Source organism: Lissotriton vulgaris, chromosome 1_1 (assembly GCF_964263255.1).
Source record: "Lissotriton vulgaris chromosome 1_1, aLisVul1.2, whole genome shotgun sequence".
NCBI classification, from domain to species: Eukaryota; Metazoa; Chordata; class Amphibia; order Caudata; family Salamandridae; genus Lissotriton; species Lissotriton vulgaris.
The window spans coordinates 24,499,403-24,520,275 of NC_141685.1; the positions used below are offsets into that span (position 1 = coordinate 24,499,403).

Here is a 20,873-nt window from a genome sequence, read left to right on the forward strand (position 1 = left end):
TCCTCAAAAGAAACAGCGGAAAGATGTCCAGTAAATGTATTTCTTAAGGGAGCAGTAGCAGAACATCGCCTGCATTGAAGGAAGCAGGCCACCATTACATGTGATCATACAATATCTTGATAAGGTGCCACAGATGAGGGATCTTCTTGTGTGCTGAGTGTCACAATAGAAATCATTCTCCCATCCATATAGGGCAATGGACATGGTTTCTCTCCATGTTGATGCCTTCAAGGGGAGGTTGTGTTTTATACACGACATGACAAAGTACAATTTCTAGGCTTTATTTGTTTCAAAGGACTGAAATGAAAACATTGTGCTTTACAACAGAAAGGCTTACAAAACAAAGGAGGAACACAGGGAAGAGCATAATACATAACACAGAATGGGTGGCAGAAACCCCAGTTAAACAACCTTCATCGTGTTAGACTGGATAATGTATACTGCTTAGCTTCTGGCATTATGCAGAAAAACCAGGGTAACGGGTGATGAGTGGGATTTTTTTTTTTACAGTGGAAACAATCCTCATGTTCAGGGTCTGTGATATACAAAATCCGTAACATTTCTCCGAGTATGTGGGAGGAGTCAGATTTATAGGACGTTCACTCCAAGCCACACCACAGAAGCCAAGATGCTCGGAATACTGTCTGGTTACCAAATGTAGAGTTTTACAACCTTCCGGTGAATGTCTCAGCTCTTGTGTGCTTCCTGAGTTTTTTATTTTATTTTTAACTGAACATGAGTGACAAGACTGCCTCAGATACTCATTTTAATTTTATTTCGGCACATTACAGAGTTCTGTAACTGAGGGTGAACAGGCCCAAGTAATTAACCCCTTATACTCAGCAGGCTGCAGCGCTAACACTGCTTTGAGAAGGGACTGGGGGCAGGCAAACGCAGACAACCAATAAGCTGTCCGCCTTGATTCAGTATATCACTTTGCCTGAACCAATGAAAGCGAACATTTATGGATGTGTGAAATTAATCACCTGAGGATTCAAGAACAAAATGAATTGATGTATTTCAGGTGTTTGACAGATTCAGGGGATATAAGAAGCAGCTTAGGGCCATATGTACAGATTTTAGGGAAAGCGATTTCCTAATTGCGATTCTCTGTGAATCGCAATTAGGAAATAGACTATCCCAAATGTATGAAATTCTTTCCGTTTTATTCAGCGATTCCTAGGTTGTTGCAAATCTCCCTACCTCATGAATATTCATGAGTAAAGTTGCACTTTGAGACCCACTGGGATTAGCAGCCATCATAGATCACCATGTCTGTGATTGCTTATTAATGAAGCAACTTTTTTTTAACTAAATGCAGCCCATTTTCCTTAAAGGAACACAGGATGCATTTTCAAAAAAAAAAAAAAAACCTTGAAGTTTAATTGTTTTTTTTTTTTTTAGATTAGGCAGTGGTCCCCATAGGACCCCTCCCTACTGTTAAAATATATATTTTTTTATTCTCAAAGGGGAAGGGGTCCCATTGCGAATGGGTTAACACCTCCTTAATTGAGTCAGTAAAATTATGCACTTGTAATTTGGTCGCAAAACATTCCTACATCCCATTCAGATTCAGTATGTGGGCGGGACGTCCTAAACACCCCGTTTCAAATACTGAATCGCAAAGACAAATTGAAATTCGGAAATGTGCTACCGAATCACAACTTGTGTTTTGTACATGTGTAAAAGTATGTTTTGTACATGTGTAAAAGTATGTTTTATACATGTGTAAAAGTATGTTTTGTACATATGTAAAAGCACGTTTTGGGGCCAGAAATGGCCAGACCGCAAAAATGGTTTCTACATACGGCCCTTAGCTTCCAGTGAGTTAAGCTTCAACAACTGTCAGGCAACCTGGCCTCAGGCTCACTCATGGATCAGTTGATGAATGCTGATAATTGATGTCAGTCCTGCATGTTGGTGATTAATATCAGTGTGCTGGATGTTGTTGACTCATGTCCGCTCTGGTTGTTGGAAGATGCTAACTTATTGCGAGTCCTGGGTGTTGGTGTCTATTGTCAGTTTTGGGTTTTGGTAACAGATGTCAGTTCGGGTTGTTGGTGCTGGATGACCCCCCACACCCCCAGCCCCACCCCGAGGCAAAGTTGCATCTATCGTGAAAAATGAAGGACCATTTTTATTCTGCACTATGAAACATTAGGATCAGTTTTGCAGTAGCTTTTTCAAACACCTGCACTTCTTAATTTGTGCACAGGAGCAATATTACCATATTTCAGATGTTTGCGTGATTTCATCTTTATAGATAGACTATTTATGTTTTCTTCTGATTCAGGTCTCTGAATAGGCTTTCATTTTACACACGGCAGGAGTCATAACAAAAGATTTCATGAGGAAGGATACGTTAGGGAAATGTTCTACATTACTAATCTTTACACTATTGACAAATACTATCATTATCATCTGTGCAAAAATAGATACATTCGCAGAATTGATTGTGTTTTCACTTTCACAGGCAATATCTTGAAGTGGTTTTAATAGGCCATACTGGGCAAAAATTGGTCGCAATCGATTACTCTTGGTCACAATGGTTTGTGATTTTACATTTTCTTGTCCCTAAAGGCATATTCCAACATTTGACACTCTTCAAAAAATCTCCATGCATTGTTCTCTGGTACATATTATTCAATTCCCACACTAGAGTCCATGCAAAACTTGCCACATTAATATACTGTTCACCAGTCAGGACGTTTCAATAACTATCAGCTTAAATCATTTCACTAGTTTCAATTTGTTTTACTAGTATGACAACGTGCCAAGGCTAGAGACTCTTTGGCTTTTTGAATAGCAGCACATTTAAATTACCCTGTTGGCTTTCATTCATTAGCTTGTTGTAGGAATTTACAGAAGGGCATTTCAGTTAACTGCTTCCACTTTTTTGCTCATCACAGTTTTCTTTTTTATATATGTAATCGCCTAGATCTTTTCCATGAGCAAAGTCACAGGAGGGAGCAGCTCTCTTACTACTGCAACTTATTTTATGTCAATCTGCTGAACGTTTGGCATGGGAATGTTTATAAAACAGCGTGAGTGTGTTGGGGTGGGGTGTGTGTGGGTGGGGGGGGGGTGTGATTAGGGGTGAATGGGGTGTGTGGTGAGAGTGCATTGGGACTGGAGTGCGTTGGGAATGCGGGTGTGTTGGGGGAGGCGGGGGCGTTGGGGGGTGCAGGGGTGTTGGGGGAATGCAGGGGTGTTGGGGGAATGCAGGGGCGTTGGGGGGGAATGCGTGGGCATTGGGGGATTTTGCAATTTAAAAAAAGCCCTTACAAGTGCCACCGTAAACAGGTTTGCAACTAAGCTAGATTTGCGCTCACCCATTAAGTCAGATTACGATTCTCACTTTAGCTTTTCAAAGATATTATTTCTCATGCAAACCAAATATTTTCTGCCTCATATGCCTAGGCAGACTGAGTTATTCATACATTCAAACACTGTTATGACTAGCCGCTTAGTTTTGGAGCGCACTGCTAACTTTTTTTTGGCAATTCCATGCTATCTCATCAGTAAGACTGATTTTAGAATTAGAGCTTGCGTAATATTCACTGCACTTGTAGGGGGATCAGTTCAGGTTAATGTCCATATGTTGTACTTTCCTTTAGTTTACATGGAATTATGTGAATGAACATCATTCCTGAGCGGAGGCGTGCCTAGCGTGCGTTCTCTCATGGTGAGTGAGGCTAATTTTGTGGTTGAATCCTTTTTGACATTCACTGCACCAGTAGGGTTTTTCCCCTGTGTGAGTTCTCTCATGCTGGGTCAGATGAATTTTCTGACTGAAGCTTTTTTGACATTCTTCACACTGATAGGGCTTTTCTCCTGTGTGGGTTCTCTCATGATGTACGAGATGGATTTTCTGACTGAAGCTTTTTTCACATTCTGTGCATTTATAGGGTTTTTCTCCGGTGTGTGTCTTTTCATGCTGAGTTAGACTACATCTCTTAGTAAAACATTTTTGACATTCACTGCACTGATATGGCTTTTCTCCGGTGTGAATTTTTTCATGCTTAGCAAGAGTACTTTTATCGTTGAAGCTTTTCTGGCATTCAGTGCACTGATATGGTTTATGTCCCAAGTGTGATCTTTCATGTAATGTGAGACTGATTTTATGACGGTAGGTTTTACCACACTCAGAACACAAATACCGTTTTTCTCCTGCATGTGCACCTTCATGCTGAATTAGACTCGCTTTTTTGCTGAAACTTTTTGGACATTCAGTGCACTGATATATTTTTTGACCCAAATGTGTTCTTTCATGTCGTGTCAGATAGTGTTTTTGACTAAATCTTTTCTCACAATCAGAGCACTGATAAGGCTTTTGTTCAGAGTGTGATTTCATATGTCGAGTCAAGTAGGATTGTTGAGTAAAGGTTTTCTCACATTCAGAACATTGATAAGGTATCTCTCCTGTACACCTCTTTTTCTGTACTGCCCTGTTCAAATTACAAGCTAGGTTTGTCTCTTGTGAAGTGCATGGGTACACTACTTCTGCAATCTGCACAGTCTTATAAATAATGTACACTGTTTTTTGATTCAAATTGTGCTGTTGTTCTGGCTCTTGCTTTACAGTCACAAAACCCTCCATCTCCTCGAACATGTGTGTCCTTGCTGCCCCCAACTTAAGGGTTCATTGACATAAGAAATTATACTGCATTTACAATCAGTCAGCGACTCTGCTCTGTATTGTCGTTACTTCCTTGCCAAATCCAGCTTTTAGAAATTGGTTTCTTCTAAAATCTCTGGAACATCTCGCTCTTTGTAGTCTATTTGCTGCAAATGACAGAATCCTTAAGTTTTCTTCCTGTCCACACTTGAAGCCACCTGCAGTATAAAAAAAAAGAATTAAAGTGATATCTTTCAAGGTGTAAACTAATTTTAACGAAATTGTTTAACAGTGAATGGCAGCATTCTGGAAGTAATGCATGTACTTTTCCGATGGGATAGAGTTGGTAGGGTTTTGAGGCAAGGATAAATGAGACCAACATAAAATAAAGCAGATGGATATGTTAACAATAAGTGTGCACTCACTCATATCAGTAACATAAAATGATAAATCTATTTACATTTTGTATACACCGTTAAAGAATTAAAAACAAATTGTTTTGCCATGTCGAATGATATCAAAATGAATAAACTAAATTTGAAACTGGCATAATCTTGTAAAAGGCTGAATGAAAGCCTTGAACGATTGTGCTGCCGGGCACCCAGACTAATCCTACAGAATCCAGTACTCTCCCAAGGAGTTAGAGGTCAGACCCCTAGAGGAGGTCCCACGCATAGAGCCCTCCAGGTGGTAGAGGGGGCTCGGACTGACTTCCTACCATGATCGAGCGCACAGATGCCAAGGTAAGTGCCATACAGTGGCAGCCCAACAATTGCAAATTGAGCTCAGCGGACCAAGGGGGCCGCAGACTTCACTTTCCGAGCCCCACGAAGCCATGATGGGAAGCGCATAGACGCCTGCAGAGGCTTGGCTGAGATGTACTGGCACAGCCGGGCACACTGGGGCTGAATGGCTTCCTAGAAATAAACTGATTGCTGGGGCACGCAATGCAGGTTGGAGCCTAGAAGCCTGGAGGATGGTTGCCACAATGAGAGCGGCTAGATAATGGAGATGAGGTCAGCAAAGTCCCCAGGCGGTAACTGACCCTGCCCTTCCTGTGTGGCGGACTGCTGATGCAGAGAGCGTATACAGTTGCAGGAGGCCTGCCTGAGAAGGCATAGAGGGCCGGGCCTGTGAAGTGCATACAAGTTGACATACAGGTGCCACCTGTGCAACCCCTCCTCCCTCCCCATTGACGTGATCATATAGTTAGGACTGCGACCCGGTAACCCTGAGCTTCCAACTGATAAGAGGTTGCTGAGAAGGGATCTTCCAGCTACTAAACTAACCTTTGAGACGTGGGCGGTAGTGGATGAGAGGGAGGCTTGAGGGCTAGGTCCTTGTTCATGCCTTGGAGGACTTTACATGGTTTTCTTCATGTTCTTGTTTTGGAGGCAATAGGTGGCAGACAGACCTGAAGAAGACAGTCTGACCTGCAGTGGGCTGGGCCGCTGTTTTGAGAGGGTACCTAGGGGATAGCAGAGCACCTGCTGAGACATAGAATTTGAAGGAGCGGGATAGGCCCTTGTGGCAATAACTATTCTGTGTAGTTATGGGCCGAGATAGATCTTCTAGTACAGGCCAATAACCAAAAATGTACAGATATACAGAGGCGGGAGGAGGCCCTCCATGGGAATCGCAGAGCAGACAAGGCCTATTTCCACGGGTGGATGAAATGTTCACTCCCCAGATACTGATGGCTATTACCCAACTGAAACAGATGCTAGAAGAATACATGGATTCCATATTCATTGATAGTAATATTTGGATCGCCATAAGGTGAGGGAGCGACTGCTGCAGACAGAACTAATGTGGTTGAGCTCACTGCTAAACTGCCTCCTAATCCTCACCCAGGTTAAACTTCCATCATTAGCAATTTAGGGGTCCTGAGTTCCAATCGTTACCCTTCTTCCTTCCGATCCTCGCCCAAGGTGGAACCCAACCCATCCACCAGACCCCCTAACCATTGGGTCTTTACTGTCCCTCAACACAAGAAGCCCATTGGGGACCACCCTTTCACCTATGGAGGGAACTGGCCTTCTCGTGCTACTCACATATCACCCTATGCTCAACCCCATAACAATAAATAACAGCACTCTAGATAACTAACTCTACTAAACTCCCCTCCTCTCATCACTTCTACCTCAAGGAGCACCCCACTCACCCACTGTGCCTCCCAACACCTGGCACTCAACTGCCCTATAGCACAAAAGATACATGGAGGAAAACTGTAGAACACCACATCCCTCTACTCTTCATACCCCCTCCATGTCACCAACCACTAGCCCCCAACCTCCACTTATACTATCATCCGGGACTATGTGGAACCTACATTACCTACCACTGTTCCTTTTACGAGGGGACATCACTCCCTTCCTATCACCAGACCAACTAACCACTCCTTATACCCCGCAAACCCTTGAGGTTGAACTGAAAGAAATCAAGCAGGGTCTTCTGAACCTACTACACTTTTCTTCAATGATGGAGGAGCGCAGGAATCTCTACATGTCCTTCAAGAATAATAAATCGCGCCTCCCCACTATGGCTAAACTCTGCCAAAGTCAAGACTCATCTTGGAAAACGAGGCAAATTTTACCTGGAAATCTAGGCCTCGTTAACCATCACGCCAGGCCACATAGGATCACTGACCCTATGTCTGATGCGGACATTCACTCCTTTCTACTTCATTACAATACCGCCCATATTAAAACTTCTCTCCCACCATCCAAGATCCAGAATATTTCCTCCATCTCATTTAGAGAATCCAGTGTCAATATCAGAACATTGTTGTTGGAGTCTCCTAAATATCTGATAGGGAGACTCCAGAGAATACAGTTGATGGCGGCTAAGTTCGCACTAATGAGACCACGTCAGTCTTCAGCGTCTCAGGCCTTGGCCGAGCTCCACTGGCTCTCAGTTATGCAGAGGGTACAGTTCAAGTCAATGTGCATAGTCTCTAAGGCTCTGTATGGCATTGGGTCCAAGCCATTACAGAGCAGGTTTGAATGGTATGTCCCCCACGTAACCTTCGCTCCTCCTCAGCTAAACTGGTGGGAGTATCCAGGTTTAGAAGTTAGATCTGGAGGAAGAGCTTTTAGTATTGCAGCAGCTTCGGCTTGGAACAAACTCCCAGCCGAACGTAGACAGATAGGTAATCTGTTGCCGTTCAGAAAGAAGTTAAAGACCTGGCTCTTTCCTAGGGCATAAGTAAGTGGCTGTGACTTTCTTATCCTTTACGACCCTGTACTCGCTATTACACTCAAGGTTTATTGATCTCACGTGTTCAAGCGCCAGGATACCGTAGGGTCACAGTGCGCTCTATAAATGCGGGATACAATACATTCAATACTTTAAGCCTTGATAATTTACCACCAGTCTCCACATCTCCCCATGAAGCTGTGGTTACCAAATACCACCTCAAGTCAATGCTTTTGAATTGCAGGTCAGTGGTTAGGCATGCTGCGAATATAGTCAACCACTTATTCTTGCAAGATCTGGACCTCCTGATCCTACCACAAACTTGGCTTAATGTTTCCTCCTCACCAATTTTGGACCTTCTAGTTCCCCCTGAATATAACCTAATCACATTGGACAGACCTCACAAAGTTGGGGGAGGCGTAGCTTGCATCTCTCGCTCAACTCTCACTGGTTGCTTGTCTCTATTTGCGTTTTCTCTCCCTTCTTCTTTTGCCTTTCTCTCTCTCTCACGAGTCCGAAGCTGCTGGCTTCTGCTCTCCCTCTTGGCGCGCGTAGATGCATGATAATGCAGAGATGACGCAACTGCTGACACGACACGCACACTAAAAGCTGTAACCTGGAATGTGAAGGGCCTGAACTGCGGTAGAAAGATGCGTTAGTGGCAACGTTTCTTAATTGATATGGAGCAGAGTCTGCTTTTTACAAGAGCTGAATCTGATAGGAGCCTCGTGTTCGCGCCTGTGAGCGGGAAGGATGGGTGAAAAGTTCGTAGCAGGATACTTCAACTACGCCAGGGGCACAGCCATCGTTCTCAGAAAGGGCTTCCTTTGGCATACGCGCACTGCAATATGCGACCGCCAGGGTCGGTATGTGATCGTGGAGGGGGATTTTGTAGGTCGCCCAGTGAGACTCATATCAATATACGGCCCCAACACCGAGGAGCCCCAGTTGATTAGCGAGATGCGGCGGTTGGCAAACTCCCTAGGCCCCGGGGCAGTGCTATGGGGAGGTGATTTTGACGTGGTTCTCAACTCCAATTAGGACAGATCAAATGGTTCTCGCCGGCCTCACGCCTGAGCTGCGGCGCAACTGCAGGCCCTTATTGAAGACCAGGATCTGATAGATGTTTGGCGCTGCCAACACCAATCCAGCCGAGAGGGGAGTTGCATTTTCTCTGCGGGCCCCTCGTGGTCTAAAATTGACTACCAACTCATATCCTGTGACGTGGACACTTGGGTTAGACATTGTGCCCATCTTGCCTGAACCCTATCAGATAACGCTCCAGTACTATTAGAATTTATTTTAACAGACGCGCCGAATAGAGCCTTCAGCTGGAGACTTCCAGCTGGTGGCCTCTGGGAACAGGTGCTGCGAGAGGAGATTGGATCAGCCATACTTTGACACCAAAGTCAGCTCTGCGGACCCCCTGTCCACTCTATGGGAGGCGTTTACAACAGTCATAAGGGGCAAGTGTATTGCTAAACAAATTGGTGTTCTACGTTCACTGAGGAATGATCAGCAGTGGCTAGAGAAAGATTCACTCGCTTGAATTAGAATTCTTCAAGTCCAATCAGCTCATGAACCTTGGGCAGATCAAGGCTAAGATAGCGGAATTTGAGGATGCTGAACACAGAGAAACGCATTTCCTAGGTCGGGCGGAGCGCGCTCGCCAATACGGGGAGGGTGACCAGGTCGGCAAAACCTTTACACGTCGTCTTAAAAAGCCTTGGGCAAATGCCGTCAAGCTCTTCAAAGATCTTATACCTTCCATAATCCCACTCTGGTCCAAGATTGTCCATGAATCTCTCCTTCAAAGCAGGATTCCAGATTGCCTCAAGATTGGCCAAGTCACCTCCATACCTAAAAAGCCAAATGCAGACTTAAATGATTCTAACAACTTTAGGCCCATTTCCAATATCATGACCCTAGCCAAACTACTTGAGAAATACGTTCACACACAACTGCGTAATAACATTGATCAGTTTCAACTCCTTGATCAATTCCAATCAGGTTTCCAAGCGGGTCACAGTACCGAATCAGCCCTGACACACATTACTGATGGCACTCAGATTTCTGGACTGAAATGAAAGCTGCCTAAATTTTTCTCCTGCATCTCTCCTCAGTGTTCGACACCGTCAAACTTGATAACTTGATTGATCTTCTGAAAAAAAGGATGGGCTCATTAGGCACAGTTATAAATTGGTTTGCCTCATTCCTTACACAATAGATCACAGAGAATCAAAGTCAACCATTCCCTTTCTAACAACACCCCGATCTCAACGGGGGTCCCTCAAGGATCTGCATTGTCACCCACGCTCTTCAACTTGTACATGGAACCATTCACAGAAATTCTGAACCGCTCGAACATATATTATCACATGTACGCAGATGACACTCAAATATACCTAAAAGTCTCTTCACCTGACAATATCAAAACTCTTAACTCCTTATGTCCTTGTGAAAACTCAACAGTCACCTTATGCTGAATACCCTCAAAACAGAATTCCTACTTATTGCCCCCCACAATCATACTACTCCCATTCAAGACTGACTCAAACAACCATCGGCCCTCAACTGCATTCCACATGTTGTGGATTCCACCAGATCTTTAGCCATAACGCTGGACAAACACCTCTGCCGAAATAATGGACCCCAGCTACTCTTTCATTCCTATTGAATTTACATTTCTCCTTTGTTAACGTAACACCATGTTCTTAAAGAACGATGAAAAAATATTTTTTACTCTATTATATTCCAGGACAAAATCTGTATAGAACTCATGGTGGGCCAAATCGAAGGCCTGTTGCACAGAGAGAAGACTGAAGATGCCAGCACCCGATCCATCGAAGTTCCAAAGATGAGATTAAAAAAAAATATATAGGGTGAATGAGGAAGTGCCAAAACTGGGGACAGTTGGCCCCAGAAATGCTAAACTCACTGGTTAGGGGCTGCCCAGCTGTCATTCCCAACCGCTAGCATGGGAAAGGCATAAATGTAACACCTCCAGGCACATACTACAGAACACTCCTGAAGCGATGAAGATCAGAAAATGACTGAACCTGCTGTTTGGCAACCTGGGAGGAACCCTGAGGCACTGGACCGGCTTTCTTTTAAATCCAGGAAAAAGAAGTGGTTTCCAAAAGTCAGTTGGATGACCACATGTTCAAGCTACAGGTATACAATAAGCTACAAGAAGCCTTTCCTCCAACTGCTCTGGTGACCAGTGCCAACTGGACCCTATGTCCGACACCCTGAGTGTGTCTAGGTGCCACCCCTGAAGAGCTTTAGCTTTTTACTTCTGTTGTGGGTTGGGGATTAAAGGGATAAATCAGTAGGTAAAATCTTTCACCAGGACGAACCAGGTTTGTGTATTTCATCTGTGCTCCATCACAGTCAGCCTCTAATTACACCTAGGTGCTTCACACCACATCCATTGGCACTTTGTTTCTCATATAAAACTTGAAAAAATCCTATTTCACCTGTGCCCTTAATGGATTTTTGTCATTTTACTGTATAACTGTTCACTAGTTTTTGGCTTGATATTTTTATGGTTTTGAATTTCAGCGTTATTACTGTTTCAGTGATGCATAAATACTTTACGTATTTCCCTTAGGTGAGCCTGTCTGCTCTGTGCCAAAGGGACCATGCGGATGTGCTCAGTGACGCTGAGGGTCAGTGCAACAACTAGAGGAGCCAATCATCGACTCAATACTTACTCAAGTGGCTCCCTCTCGAAGCAAGGATTCATCTCAAGATATCCTGCCGGACACACGGGTTGAACCGAGCCCTAAGAAGTTCGAATAATCTACTATTCAAACCTAAAAAATTCAACAAAAAGAACTTACAACCGATCCTTCTCTGGTCTCGCTCCAAGAATATGGAACTGTCTTCCTCCCGAACTCAGAACTAATCCCTTGATCGCCACATTCAAAAAAAGAAGTCAAAGGGTTGTTCCTGAATAGCTACTTGCAATAATAGTCCTGAAATCACCCAAACAACCTGTACTTCCTGTTTACTGCACTGTTTTGTATTGTCCTACAATGCATTTTATACTGCTGTGTACTTCCCATGACCTGGGCAATTCTTCATTCTTCCCTTGGTTAAATAGCTTGCTTTCATGTACAGCGGTCGGATACCATGATGGGTCATGTTCGCGCTATATAAAACCTTTCAAATAAAATAAGCAAATAAATAATATAAATATATGAAAAATCATAAATGATAACTAGAATTTGATAAGCAGACCTAACAACATCTATATATTTTTTAAACCATAAGTAGTACATATTTTTCTACAAAGAAGTATCTAAATTCATACATGCAATCAAATTATACATAGTTACATGCAAACGCGGAGTCAGTGAATCCACTGTAACAGTGTGCATATACCCAAAGGGAAGTTAAAATAAGGGTCTGTCCTACAGTGTTAAAAATCAGTTATCCAGACCCACTGCTTTCAATCAGGCGGATTCTGCTTGCGCAAGTTTGAATACAGGAAATCCACAGATTTCAGAGAGAAAGACTTCAGATAAGAAGAGGATGAGACACAAAAAAGTATGGGTGAATTCGGACAGGAAAAGCCTAGAGTGAAGGGAAAGAGGTCCATGAATAAGAAAGTGGCTTAAGCGGGTAGAGGAGCATCCCATTTCCTATCCTAGTCCTCCAAGACACCCAACAGTAGCTCAGCTCGCCTCCCCTCCTCCGCTCGCCTCCCCTCCTCCGCTCGCCTCCCCTCCTCCGAAATAATACACTCCAGGTTCTCTTTCATTCCTACTGAATTTACATTTCTCCTTTGTTAATGTAACACAGAGGTCTTCAAACTTCTGAAGGTTGAGCCCCCCCTGCTGAATTTTTTTAAATGTCTGCCCCCCCCCCCCCCCTCCACCACCTGACAGAAATTTCTGGAATCTGGTACACTACATAATCGACCGCCACCCACATATCCCGGGCCACATCTGGCAAATAATGTTCAAAACAATGAGTGTTCCTCCTTCTCCATGAATTCCCTCACTACCACTCACCAACAATGCACCTCATCTCTCTATGGCACCTTTCTGGCAAACATATCCCGGGCCACATCTGGCAAATAATGTTCAAAACAATGAGTGTTCCTCCTTCTCCATGAATTCCCTCACTACCACTCACCAACAATGCACCTCATCTCTCTATGGCACCTTTCTGGCAAACATATCCCGGGCCACATCTGGCAAATAATGTTCAAAACAATGAGTGTTCCTCCTTCTCCATGAATTCCCTCACTACCACTCACCAACAATGCACCTCATCTCTCTATGGCACCTTTCTGGCAAACATATCCCGGGCCACATCTGGCAAATAATGTTCAAAACAATGAGTGTTCCTCCTTCTCCATGAATTCCCTCACTACCACTCACCAACAATGCACCTCATCTCTCTATGGCACCTTTCTGGCAAACATATCCCGGGCCACATCTGGCAAATAATGTTCAAAACAATGAGTGTTCCTCCTTCTCCATGAATTCCCTCACTACCACTCACCAACAATGCACCTCATCTCTCTATGGCACCTTTCTGGCAAACATATCCCGGGCCACATCTGGCAAATAATGTTCAAAACAATGAGTGTTCCTCCTTCTCCATGAATTCCCTCACTACCACTCACCAACAACGCACCTCATCTCTCTATGGCACCTTTCTGGCAAACATATCCCGGGCCACATCTGGCAAATAATGTTCAAAACAATGAGTGTTCCTCCTTCTCCATGAATTCCCTCACTACCACTCACCAACAACGCACCTCATCTCTCTATGGCACCTTTCTGGCAAACATATCCCGGGCCACATCTGGCAAATAATGTTCAAAACAATGAGTGTTCCTCCTTCTCCATGAATTCCCTCACTACCACTCACCAACAATGCACCTCATCTCTCTATGGCACCTTTCTGGCAAACATATCCCGGGCCACATCTGGCAAATAATGTTCAAAACAATGAGTGTTCCTCCTTCTCCATGAATTCCCTCACTACCACTCACCAACAACGCACCTCATCTCTCTATGGCACCTTTCTGGCAAACATATCCCGGGCCACATCTGGCAAATAATGTTCAAAACAATGAGTGTTCCTCCTTCTCCATGAATTCCCTCACTACCACTCACCAACAATGCACCTCATCTCTCTATGGCACCTTTCTGGCAAACATATCCCGGGCCACATCTGGCAAATAATGTTCAAAACAATGAGTGTTCCTCCTTCTCCATGAATTCCCTCACTACCACTCACCAACAATGCACCTCATCTCTCTATGGCACCTTTCTGGCAAACATATCCCGGGCCACATCTGGCAAATAATGTTCAAAACAATGAGTGTTCCTCCTTCTCCATGAATTCCCTCACTACCACTCACCAACAATGCACCTCATCTCTCTATGGCACCTTTCTGGCAAACATATCCCGGGCCACATCTGGCAAATAATGTTCAAAACAATGAGTGTTCCTCCTTCTCCATGAATTCCCTCACTACCACTCACCAACAATGCACCTCATCTCTCTATGGCACCTTTCTGGCAAACATATCCCGGGCCACATCTGGCAAATAATGTTCAAAACAATGAGTGTTCCTCCTTCTCCATGAATTCCCTCACTACCACTCACCAACAATGCACCTCATCTCTCTATGGCACCTTTCTGGCAAACATATCCCGGGCCACATCTGGCAAATAATGTTCAAAACAATGAGTGTCTCCTCCTTCTCCATGAATTCCCTCACTACCACTCACCAACAATGCACCTCATCTCTCTATGGCACCTTTCTGGCAAACATATCCCGGGCCACATCTGGCAAATAATGTTCAAAACAATGAGTGTCTCCTCCTTCTCCATGAATTCCCTCACTACCACTCACCAACAATGCACCTCATCTCTCTATGGCACCTTTCTGGCAAACATATCCCGGGCCACATCTGGCAAATAATGTTCAAAACAATGAGTGTTCCTCCTTCTCCATGAATTCCCTCACTACCACTCACCAACAATGCACCTCATCTCTCTATGGCACCTTTCTGGCAAACATATCCCGGGCCACATCTGGCAAATAATGTTCAAAACAATGAGTGTTCCTCCTTCTCCATGAATTCCCTCACTACCACTCACCAACAATGCACCTCATCTCTCTATGGCACCTTTCTGGCAAACATATCCCGGGCCACATCTGGCAAATAATGTTCAAAACAATGAGTGTTCCTCCTTCTCCATGAATTCCCTCACTACCACTCACCAACAATGCACCTCATCTCTCTATGGCACCTTTCTGGCAAACATATCCCGGGCCACATCTGGCAAATAATGTTCAAAACAATGAGTGTTCCTCCTTCTCCATGAATTCCCTCACTACCACTCACCAACAATGCACCTCATCTCTCTATGGCACCTTTCTGGCAAACATATCCCGGGCCACATCTGGCAAATAATGTTCAAAACAATGAGTGTTCCTCCTTCTCCATGAATTCCCTCACTACCACTCACCAACAATGCACCTCATCTCTCTATGGCACCTTTCTGGCAAACATATCCCGGGCCACATCTGGCAAATAATGTTCAAAACAATGAGTGTTCCTCCTTCTCCATGAATTCCCTCACTACCACTCACCACAACACGCACCTCATCTTCTATGGCACCTTTCTGGCAAACATATCCCGGGCCACATCTGGCAAATAATGTTCAAAACAATGAGTGTTCCTCCTTCTCCATGAATTCCCTCACTACCACTCACCAACAACGCACCTCATCTCTCTATGGCACCTTTCTGGCAAACATATCCCGGGCCACATCTGGCAAATAATGTTCAAAACAATGAGTGTTCCTCCTTCTCCATGAATTCCCTCACTACCACTCACCAACAATGCACCTCATCTCTCTATGGCACCTTTCTGGCAAACATATCCCGGGCCACATCTGGCAAATAATGTTCAAAACAATGAGTGTCTCCTCCTTCTCCATGAATTCCCTCACTACCACTCACCAACAATGCACCTCATCTCTCTATGGCACCTTTCTGGCAAACATATCCCGGGCCACATCTGGCAAATAATGTTCAAAACAATGAGTGTCTCCTCCTTCTCCATGAATTCCTCACTACCACTCACCAACAATGCACCTCATCTCTCTATGGCACCTTTCTGGCAAACATATCCCGGGCCACATCTGGCAAATAATGTTCAAACAATGAGTGTTCCTCCTTCTCCATGAATTCCCTCACTACCACTCACCAACAATGCACCTCATCTCTCTATGGCACCTTTCTGGCAAACATATCCCGGGCCACATCTGGCAAATAATGTTCAAAACAATGAGTGTTCCTCCCTTCTCCATGAATTCCCTCACTACCACTCACCAACAATGCACCTCATCTCTCTATGGCACCTTTCTGGCAAACATATCCCGGGCCACATCTGGCAAATAATGTTCAAAACAATGAGTGTTCCTCCTTCTCCATGAATTCCCTCACTACCACTCACCAACAATGCACCTCATCTCTCTATGGCACCTTTCTGGCAAACATATCCCGGGCCACATCTGGCAAATAATGTTCAAAACAATGAGTGTTCCTCCTTCTCCATGAATTCCCTCACTACCACTCACCAACAATGCACCTCATCTCTCTATGGCACCTTTCTGGCAAACATATCCCGGGCCACATCTGGCAAATAATGTTCAAAACAATGAGTGTTCCTCCTTCTCCATGAATTCCCTCACTACCACTCACCAACAACGCACCTCATCTCTCTATGGCACCTTTCTGGCAAACATATCCCGGGCCACATCTGGCAAATAATGTTCAAAACAATGAGTGTTCCTCCTTCTCCATGAATTCCCTCACTACCACTCACCAACAACGCACCTCATCTCTCTATGGCACCTTTCTGGCAAACATATCCCGGGCCACATCTGGCAAATAATGTTCAAAACAATGAGTGTTCCTCCTTCTCCATGAATTCCCTCACTACCACTCACCAACAATGCACCTCATCTCTCTATGGCACCTTTCTGGCAAACATATCCCGGGCCACATCTGGCAAATAATGTTCAAAACAATGAGTGTTCCTCCTTCTCCATGAATTCCCTCACTACCACTCACCAACAATGCACCTCATCTCTCTATGGCACCTTTCTGGCAAACATATCCCGGGCCACATCTGGCAAATAATGTTCAAAACAATGAGTGTTCCTCCTTCTCCATGAATTCCCTCACTACCACTCACCAACAATGCACCTCATCTCTCTATGGCACCTTTCTGGCAAACATATCCCGGGCCACATCTGGCAAATAATGTTCAAAACAATGAGTGTTCCTCCTTCTCCATGAATTCCCTCACTACCACTCACCAACAATGCACCTCATCTCTCTATGGCACCTTTCTGGCAAACATATCCCGGGCCACATCTGGCAAATAATGTTCAAAACAATGAGTGTTCCTCCTTCTCCATGAATTCCCTCACTACCACTCACCAACAATGCACCTCATCTCTCTATGGCACCTTTCTGGCAAACATATCCCGGGCCACATCTGGCAAATAATGTTCAAAACAATGAGTGTTCCTCCTTCTCCATGAATTCCCTCACTACCACTCACCAACAATGCACCTCATCTCTCTATGGCACCTTTCTGGCAAACATATCCCGGGGCCACATCTGGCAAATAATGTTCAAAACAATGAGTGTTCCTCCTTCTCCATGAATTCCCTCACTACCACTCACCAACAATGCACCTCATCTCTCTATGGCACCTTTCTGGCAAACATATCCCGGGCCACATCTGGCAAATAATGTTCAAAACAATGAGTGTTCCTCCTTCTCCATGAATTCCCTCACTACCACTCACCAACAATGCACCTCATCTCTCTATGGCACCTTTTCTGGCAAACATATCCCGGGCCACATCTGGCAAATAATGTTCAAAACAATGAGTGTTCCTCTCTTCTCCATGAATTCCCTCACTACCACTCACCAACAATGCACCTCATCTCTCTATGGCACCTTTCTGGCAAACATATCCCGGGCCACATCTGGCAAATAATGTTCAAAACAATGAGTGTTCCTCCTTCTCCATGAATTCCCTCACTACCACTCACCAACAATGCACCTCATCTCTCTATGGCACCTTTCTGGCAAACATATCCCGGGCCACATCTGGCAAATAATGTTCAAAACAATGAGTGTTCCTCCTTCTCCATGAATTCCCTCACTACCACTCACCAACAATGCACCTCATCTCTCTATGGCACCTTTCTGGCAAACATATCCCGGGCCACATCTGGCAAATAATGTTCAAAACAATGAGTGTTCCTCCTTCTCCATGAATTCCCTCACTACCACTCACCAACAATGCACCTCATCTCTCTATGGCACCTTTCTGGCAAACATATCCCGGGCCACATCTGGCAAATAATGTTCAAAACAATGAGTGTTCCTCCTTCTCCATGAATTCCCTCACTACCACTCACCAACAATGCACCTCATCTCTCTATGGCACCTTTCTGGCAAACATATCCCGGGCCACATCTGGCAAATAATGTTCAAAACAATGAGTGTTCCTCCTTCTCCATGAATTCCCTCACTACCACTCACCAACAACGCACCTCATCTCTCTATGGCACCTTTCTGGCAAACATATCCCGGGCCACATCTGGCAAATAATGTTCAAAACAATGAGTGTTCCTCCTTCTCCATGAATTCCCTCACTACCACTCACCAACAACGCACCTCATCTCTCTATGGCACCTTTCTGGCAAACATATCCCGGGCCACATCTGGCAAATAATGTTCAAAACAATGAGTGTTCCTCCTTCTCCATGAATTCCCTCACTACCACTCACCAACAATGCACCTCATCTCTCTATGGCACCTTTCTGGCAAACATATCCCGGGCCACATCTGGCAAATAATGTTCAAAACAATGAGTGTCTCCTCCTTCTCCATGAATTCCCTCACTACCACTCACCAACAATGCACCTCATCTCTCTATGGCACCTTTCTGGCAAACATATCCCGGGCCACATCTGGCAAATAATGTTCAAAACAATGAGTGTCTCCTCCTTCTCCATGAATTCCCTCACTACCACTCACCAACAATGCACCTCATCTCTCTATGGCACCTTTCTGGCAAACATATCCCGGGCCACATCTGGCAAATAATGTTCAAAACAATGAGTGTCTCCTCCTTCTCCATGAATTCCCTCACTACCACTCACCAACAATGCACCTCATCTCTCTATGGCACCTTTCTGGCAAACATATCCCGGGCCACATCTGGCAAATAATGTTCAAAACAATGAGTGTCTCCTCCTTCTCCATGAATTCCCTCACTACCACTCACCAACAATGCACCTCATCTCTCTATGGCACCTTTCTGGCAAACATATCCCGGGCCACATCTGGCAAATAATGTTCAAAACAATGAGTGTTCCTCCTTCTCCATGAATTCCCTCACTACCACTCACCAACAATGCACCTCATCTCTCTATGGCACCTTTCTGGCAAACATATCCCGGGCCACATCTGGCAAATAATGTTCAAAACAATGAGTGTTCCTCCTTCTCCATGAATTCCCTCACTACCACTCACCAACAATGCACCTCATCTCTCTATGGCACCTTTCTGGCAAACATATCCCGGGCCACATCTGGCAAATAATGTTCAAAACAATGAGTGTTCCTCCTTCTCCATGAATTCCCTCACTACCACTCACCAACAATGCACCTCATCTCTCTATGGCACCTTTCTGGCAAACATATCCCGGGCCACATCTGGCAAATAATGTTCAAAACAATGAGTGTTCCTCCTTCTCCATGAATTCCCTCACTACCACTCACCAACAACGCACCTCATCTCTCTATGGCACCTTTCTGGCAAACATATCCCGGGCCACATCTGGCAAATAATGTTCAAAACAATGAGTGTTCCTCCTTCTCCATGAATTCCCTCACTACCACTCACCAACAACGCACCTCATCTCTCTATGGCACCTTTCTGGCAAACATATCCCGGGCCACATCTGGCAAATAATGTTCAAAACAATGAGTGTTCCTCCTTCTCCATGAATTCCCTCACTACCACTCACCAACAATGCACCTCATCTCTCTATGGCACCTTTCTGGCAAACATATCCCGGGCCACATCTGGCAAATAATGTTCAAAACAATGAGTGTTCCTCCTTCTCCATGAATTCCCTCACTACCACTCACCAACAATGCACCTCATCTCTCTATGGCACCTTTCTGGCAAACATATCCCGGGCCACATCTGGCAAATAATGTTCAAAACAATGAGTGTCTCCTCCTTCTCCATGAATTCCCTCACTACCACTCACCAACAATGCACCTCATCTCTCTATGGCACCTTTCTGGCAAACATATCCCGGGCCACATCTGGCAAATAATGTTCAAAACAATGAGTGTCTCCTCCTTCTCCATGAATTCCCTCACTACCACTCACCAACAATGCACCTCATCTCTCTATGGCACCTTTCTGGCAAACATATCCCGGGCCACATCTGGCAAATAATGTTCAAAACAATGAGTGTTCCTCCTTCTCCATGAATTCCCTCACTACCACTCACCAACAATGCACCTCATCTCTCTATGGCACCTTTCTGGCAAACATATCCCGGGCCACATCTGGCAAATAATGTTCAAAACAATGAGTGTTCCTCCTTCTCCATGAATTCCCTCACTACCACTCACCAACAATGCACCTCATCTCTCTATGGCACCTTTCTGGCAAACATATCCCGGGCCACATCTGGCAAATAATGTTCAAAACAATGAGTGTCTCCTCCTTCTCCATGAATTCCCTCACTACCACTCACCAACAATGCACCTCATCTCTCTATGGCACCTTTCTGGCAAACATATCCCGGGCCACATCTGGCAAATAATGTTCAAAACAATGAGTGTTCCTCCTTCTCCATGAATTCCCTCACTACCACTCACCAACAATGCACCTCATCTCTCTATGGCACCTTTCTGGCAAACATATCCCGGGCCACATCTGGCAAATAATGTTCAAAACAATGAGTG

General features: G+C 44.7%; 1 protein-coding gene across 2 annotated transcripts in view; it reads right to left on the reverse strand.

Annotated features, from left to right (window-relative positions):
- Positions 1-265: 265 nt before the first annotated feature.
- Positions 266-20,873, reverse strand: part of LOC147737014 (uncharacterized) — a 75,623-nt gene continuing 55,015 nt past the window's right edge. For both annotated transcript variants that reach the window (XM_086958816.1, XM_086958864.1), the window contains exon 2: positions 266-4,836. In XM_086958816.1, coding sequence (XP_086814942.1) covers positions 3,644-4,612 — 969 coding nt within the window. In that variant the 5' untranslated portion in view covers positions 4,613-4,836 and the 3' untranslated portion in view covers positions 266-3,643. The remainder of the gene's footprint in view (positions 4,837-20,873) is intronic.